Source organism: Triplophysa dalaica, chromosome 19 (genome assembly GCF_015846415.1).
Source record: "Triplophysa dalaica isolate WHDGS20190420 chromosome 19, ASM1584641v1, whole genome shotgun sequence".
NCBI classification, from domain to species: domain Eukaryota; kingdom Metazoa; phylum Chordata; class Actinopteri; order Cypriniformes; family Nemacheilidae; genus Triplophysa; species Triplophysa dalaica.
The window spans coordinates 10,799,151-10,805,560 of NC_079560.1; the positions used below are offsets into that span (position 1 = coordinate 10,799,151).

At 40.7% G+C, this 6,410-nt stretch overlaps 1 protein-coding gene across 5 annotated transcripts; it reads left to right on the plus strand.

Annotated features, from left to right (window-relative positions):
* Positions 1–202: 202 nt before the first annotated feature.
* Positions 203–6,105, plus strand: rbm14a (RNA binding motif protein 14a). 5 transcript variants are annotated; one of them, XM_056730408.1, is made up of 6 exons: positions 284–422; positions 1,054–1,417; positions 1,503–2,289; positions 2,402–2,593; positions 4,386–4,430; positions 4,757–6,105. In XM_056730408.1, exons 2-6 carry the CDS (start codon positions 1,069–1,071, stop codon positions 4,758–4,760), a joined length of 1,377 nt encoding a protein of 458 aa, XP_056586386.1. In that variant the 5' UTR covers positions 284–422; positions 1,054–1,068; the 3' UTR covers positions 4,761–6,105. The 5 variants fall into 5 exon arrangements, 4 of the variants coding, with proteins under 4 accessions (XP_056586384.1, XP_056586386.1, XP_056586385.1 ...); XM_056730407.1 differs by having other exon boundaries at positions 4,386–6,105; XR_008904651.1 differs by having other exon boundaries at positions 286–422; positions 2,402–4,430.
* Positions 6,106–6,410: the final 305 nt, after the last annotated feature.

Sequence of the window (6,410 nt, forward strand, 5' to 3'; positions counted from 1 at the left end):
GTGAAAGATCAGATAAAATGTACCATCTATAACTAGTTTCCACGTGGGTTTTATGAATATCCAGTAACGTTAATCTGTATACTGTATTAGAAATACAGTGAAGCATTTCTCAGGTAAATGCTGCTCAAATCATCAAAAGATTCACTATCTATAGTATCTATATAAGAACTTTTTTGTGACAAAATATACATTTCTATATTTAAGTTTAAAAAAGGTCGGATCTTTCCGTCTGCTGTTTGCACCTGCACGGACTCGACAACACGAACACCGCCGTTCACTCTGGAAACGGATATGAAGTCTCTTCACCGCGTTAGGTAAGAGGACTGATAAAACACTTTTGTCGTGTTTGCTCAATTCGTTTATCGAATATCTGCATTCCTATTATTTTTTATTTTCTGCCCTGGCTCAGAACAGTTGTGAGAGTGAGTATGATCACCAGTTGTTTTTGTAATTTCTTTGTTTATGGCTGCTAACGTTAGCTGTGCTATCAGCGGGGTTGCGTGCGTGTATGTGGCTAACTAACAACGAAAAAGCTAAACACGCTTTATATGTATTTAAAACGTATATGAACGCACAAAACCCGTTTAATATGTTTAATAGGTGAAAATGTTTTCAATGAATTGTGTTTAATAATTTATAGTATGCGAATATATTTCCGCTGTTTGTCGTTAGCAATACTTAGCTCGTCGCTTTCTAGAAGCTACGACGCAGCGCCGATTACACGAGTGCGCGCCCACGTATGGCGCGGAACTGTTTGTCGTTGTTTGGAGCAACTTCGACGGGGGAGATTAACCCGTTTCGCCATTTTGCCATTTTTATTTGTCTGTCAAAACATCTTTGATACTAAGTGAGACGTTAAATATAATATTATATAAAGTAATTCCTCCCCCATTGGCGCGCAATTCGCCTTGTGGTTTATTGAAGCGTGTGAAGGCTGATTCGATTTATCTTTAGTTTCAGGCTTAAATTTTGAGTCCGATTTAGGGTGAATTAGGTCTGTCGCCGAAAAAAGAAGCAAAAAAGAAGCAAATAAGGCATGTTCCCTATTTCTAGGTATTCTGGTGTGCAATGGACGACAGCAACGCGGTGAAGCTCTTTGTTGGAAATCTGGATGCGGAAACAACACAGGATGACCTAATAGCGATTTTCTCCCCTTACGGAGAAGTGGTGACCATAACTGTACTTAGGCAGTTTGCCTTTGTCCATCTGCAGGGAGAAGGGGCTGCTGATCGTGCCATCCGTGATCTGAATGGTCTTGACTACCGTGGAAAGAACCTTGTAGTTGAGGAGTCCAAAGGGAGACCTCTAAATTCCACCAAGGTGTATGTGGGGAACCTGTGTGCTTCCTGTTCAGTCGAAAACTTGTTTGATCTTTTCTCGGGTTACGGCAAAGTTCTTGATTGTGACAAAGTAAAAAGTAAGCCACGTTTTTTTGCCTACACAGAACATGCTGATGTATCATTCCCCTTCGAGTTTTTAAATGTTGAATTGTTCTCTTGCAGCTAAGCCTTCCTCTATAGTTGGCTACTCCTTTGTGTACATGGAGCGCAAAGAGGATGCAGAACTAGCCATCGGGGGTCTTCATGGAACTTCATTTTTGGGACGTCCGCTTTCTGTCGAGCTCTCAAAGGTACAGCAGACTACCAACAAGGTCCCGTGTGCCAGCTGCGGCGTGCACGGCCATTTTGCGGGAGAGTGCCCGATCAACAGGCCTCCCATGGAGCACCACCAGAGTCAATCAGCTGTACTGGCAGCTGCTGTAGCCGCCGCAGCCGGGCTTCCTATTCAGGTGCAGCAGAGCGTCCACAACTCCTTCTACAACACTGCTAGCAGTGACCCAACATTTGCAGCTCTGAAAGACATGACCACTTCTAGATATGATGGCAAACCTGTTAGCGCTGCAATTTACGGCGCTCTGGCGAGTCAGGTGTACAGTTCCGTCACAGACGAGGTACTCGGCACACCCAAGAACAGGCATTCGGAAGCCTACCCCACTGAAGGAGAGGCAGCAGCGTATGGGACCACGGGAGGTACAGAGCTTGACCCTCAAGCCCTCTTTGAGGCCGCCCGGGCCCGATTCTTTGAGAAAGGCCAACGCGTTCTGGCGGAACAGCAGGCTGTGACCAAATCCGACAGAGACCGGAGCCCAATACGTCGCACTGCCCCATTACTGCCTGACCCGGTTCCCCAGCCTTTTTCCCAGGCGCGACCCAAACGGCGGGCCCTCCTTCCAACACCACCTGGTGGGCCAGAACTACCCGCAGTTAAAAATGGAGACCCAATCGCAAGGTAACTGCTAGCCTGGTGTTCATAAGTCTGTATTTCAGGTTCCTGTAATTGCTTTGATATGCATGTTGGAAAGCACATCTTAACACTTCTTTTTTTTTTTTTTTCACATCAGGTGCTATGCAGAGTACTACCAACAGTACCAGCAATACCAACATTACCAACAATACCAACAGTACCAGCATTATCAGCCATACCAGTACAGCTATCCGCCACCCCCACCACCCCCTCAGATGCCCATGGTATCTCCAGGCACTGTGGATGCGCATCAGATGGCTGCCCCAGGCACCGCACCTTCACCAAGAGTGTATGAGCCATCTCCAATACACAAGGAGCCCCTCCTACGCCGTCCTGATTTCCCTCCACAACACACATCCGAGTCCCCATATCGATAGCCCCCTTCACCTTACACTCACAAATGTGTGTGTGTGTGTGTGCACGCGTGATGAGAATGTGAGCGTGTTGAATTTGGTCCTACAGACAAAACTGGAGGAGAAAGGGATTGAGTTATTGCAGCCCCCCCCAAAAAAAAAATGTGTTATGCACATAAAGTAGGAAGTTAATTGGCTGTAAAATTTTTTGATTCTGAGCTCTCTGAACAATACAAATCTAGTGCTCAGAATGATTTCCAGTTTTGTAGATAATATGTAAAGCTCATCTATTCCGATTCAGCGATCTCTAAAGTCAAATGACTGTGCCTTGACGAAATAAACTCCCAGTTTTTTTGTATGCAGTTTTGTAAAAACCTTCAGATCAGATACCGTTCTGTTTATTAAATCCATGACCAAGAGCAAGCAACCATTAATGTCTGTGTTTAATCTAGATTGTCCTCGGTTTACTGTATTTGCGCATATATATATATAATTACACATTGAAGGCACAGCATATTTTGGACTGAATGTAAAGAGGACCTGTGTATGTGTGTCTGTGAGTGAGTGAGAACACAGAATGTTAACAATTTGAATCAAAACATTAATTCAACATTGACCACAATTGCATAACACATTAGATCTATTTCCTTAAGTCCTTTTTCAGTGGGAGGGGCTTCACTACATTCAGTACCAACAAAACCACAATCTCGTGCTTAACAGAACTTAAATACTTTTATCCCACTGCTTTATTAGTGCAGATGGTGTCACTTCTGCCCATTTGAACAACAGTTAAACCAAGTTTAAAGTCACCTTTTGTAAAGAGAGGGCAAAAAAATAGATGGCTTGTAGAAAGTTGTTTTTTGCTAAACGGACAGATGTTACTTTGTAGGCATATTCCTTGTTCTAAATGTTTGCATTCGAATACCCTGACCGGAGATTTGTCAAAGCAAACTAGTTCTGTAGCCTGCCAGTAGCTATTGTGCATGTTCTGCAGGATTTAAAGAGAAAACAACTGCCATTTCTGGCCTTGCATCCCTCTCTTACATGGACCGAACACTCTGGAATATATATATATATATATATGGTTGAAAAGAGAAAAAGGTTTTACGATATTTTGTTTTGAAAAGCCCCATGCAATTCATATTCTTTTCCACATTTACATTATCATAGTGTCTATCCATAGAGTCATGTGAATTGTTTTTCAGGGTGAAACCATTTATTTATGTAGGGATGGGGAGTGTAAGAGCTGTTCAGTACGGCGCCTTCAGGCCTGACATATAGTTAGTTACTGCAATTGGTTCTGAGCGTTAGAAGCGTTGCTTCAAACATTGTATTTTTGTTCTTAAAGGAAAAATGTATTTTCCCAGTTCTTGAGCGTTTTAGGCAATTCAATTAAACATTCATGTTACACAATTATAAAGTGAAAGTGACTTTGTCTGAATAATAATTGTAGATTCATGCACAGGGTTCAAACAAGATGACATTGTTAACCAAAGGGAATCTACTCAAGTGCATCTGCTATGGAACATATCAAGCCTTAAGTTATTAGCACTGGCAAGTTACTCCGATGACAACATTTGCTAGTAAAATAGTTCTGAGATAATTTGATATGAGATAATTGAGTAGCTTCCCTTTGAGTATGACATTGAAAACTGTATTATTGTAATTGAAAGCTATTATAAAAAGAATGGTTTGGTTAATCATGTTATGTATGTCCTCTTTCCCTAGAATGCCCCTCAGGCAGTCTTCAGTCTTTCATTCCAAAGAAATATGGTGGGGTACACACACAAAACTCACTTAGCACATGTAACGCATACTTTCACCACTCGCAGTGACACCTGTAACATTTGACCTCATTTTGTTTGATTAAACCTTACAGGCAAACATTCATTGTAGTATTGATGTTCTCCATATAATGTATGATGAAAGTCAAAACGTGGTGGTGGTGTAGCTTATTTCAGCACACCAGGACCCCACTCGACTGATTCTAAACAGTACATTATTGTAGCTACTGTATATTTCTTTTATAAATAGTCTCTTGCATGTCTTGTTATTCTTACTGCTGTTGCAGACACATTTTCCCTTTTCGCTAACTACAGCTAAAATGGCTCCCGGGCCTCAGGACGGCAAGTTGAGCATGACGGGGGAAGAGAATTAGCGCCCCACAATGCCTCGGATGTGGTCCCCGCTAAGGTAAAGCCATTTGCCCCAACCACGCCTGCACCTCGTTCATACACTCCCCCTTATTGATTGCTGGGGATGCCTAGATCTCTGACCCACACAGAGTTAAAGCTAACACACAGCAGGGATGACCCTTCTTTCCTACTATGTGGTCAGTGCCTGTTGAGGGAGAATTGTGTCTTGGAGCAGTAGAATCAACACGAATACACAAAATGTTCTGATATCATTTGATATGTTTGGGTTACAGAAATAACTACACTTTTTTGCCCCTTAAATTCTCACAGAGAAATGTATTAAATCCGATCTTGAGCATTTGGTTTCTTTGAGGTTGTATGTCTTGGAAAATGACATCAACTTGAACAGGCTCTTAGGCATTAAGAGGGAACAGTCCAAATTGGGTGTTTGAGCTTATTTTTGCCTTGGCTTGTTCTGTGGCATTTGGTCTTTTTGAAGCCCTTCCAGTCAGGCAAGACGAGGCGCTAGCACTTATTCAAAGGTGAGGTGCTCCAGGTGTGCTTTGAATACGTAAGGACGCAGTGCTGTCCGAAAGACCAGAATCAAAGTAGGACAGTCGTCTTGTAGGTGAGTAATCAATGCGACCAGCCCAAATACACACCTCTCAAAGAAAAAACACAGCTCACATTCTTCATTTTTCAAATCTTGTTTCATAATATCAAGATTCTTGATTCGAGCATCATTGTTTGTTGAAAAACTCCTGTAAGTGGAAAGAAAAACTTTTGTTTTCCCATCACACTAAAACATGGCTTGTTAAGGCTGTTTTTCAGTCTTAGGTTAAGCATAGGTCCATTAAACGTTTGGTCTCCTGCAAAAAGATTTATCACACATTTCTTTAAACCATCACTGAAAATGATTTCCAAGATATTTGGTTGCCTGTGTTTTGTAAATTACAGTATGCATTTCCCAAATTTTTGTATATTCTCTTGGTCATTGTGAAAATTTATTTTCGTCTTCCCCAAACTTCTAATTGACAAGTGTTTAAAAAAAACTGACATGGACATGAAAACATTATTTGCATCAAAACCTTGATTGTATATTATGGAAATCTAAAATAATGATTCAGGGATACTACTGTAGTCAAGTAAATCTATTTTTTCTTGGTATGGATGGACGACTCTTTTTTTTTTTTTCTGTGTGTGTATTTAAATATTAATACGTTTTATTTTTCCTCAATATTTGCATACTTGCAGTAGGCCATATTCTTTGTATTTAGTTCTTGTAAAGTTCAATAAATAATGTTCAAATGTCATGTGGTCTTATTATTTAAATCTCCCTCATTTGCAATTTGATCAAAATGTGTTGATGCAAAATAAAGACCTGAAGGCATTAACTTTATCTGATATATATATATGGGTAGTTGACAGACTAATATGCAAATCTGTCCTATATGGTGCAACTGCAAAAAGTTAGAAAGAAAAAACTACAATAAAGACAAAAAACATTTGTTTTTTTAAATTTTGCTCACATCATTGGAAAAATGTACAATTTGTTCGTCAACTACCCATATGCATGCTCAAAGATTAAGAATTGATAAAAGGCATCATAGGTGATTGA

Coding starts and splice junctions, on each gene's coding strand:
- rbm14a (XM_056730406.1), top strand. CDS start 1,069: ATGGACGACAGCAACGCGGTGAAGCTCTTTGTTGGAAATCTGGATGCG. Junction 1,418..1,502: donor TGATTGTGACAAAGTAAAAA/GTAAGCCACGTT, acceptor GTTCTCTTGCAG/CTAAGCCTTCCTCTATAGTT. Junction 2,290..2,401: donor AATGGAGACCCAATCGCAAG/GTAACTGCTAGC, acceptor TTTTCACATCAG/GTGCTATGCAGAGTACTACC.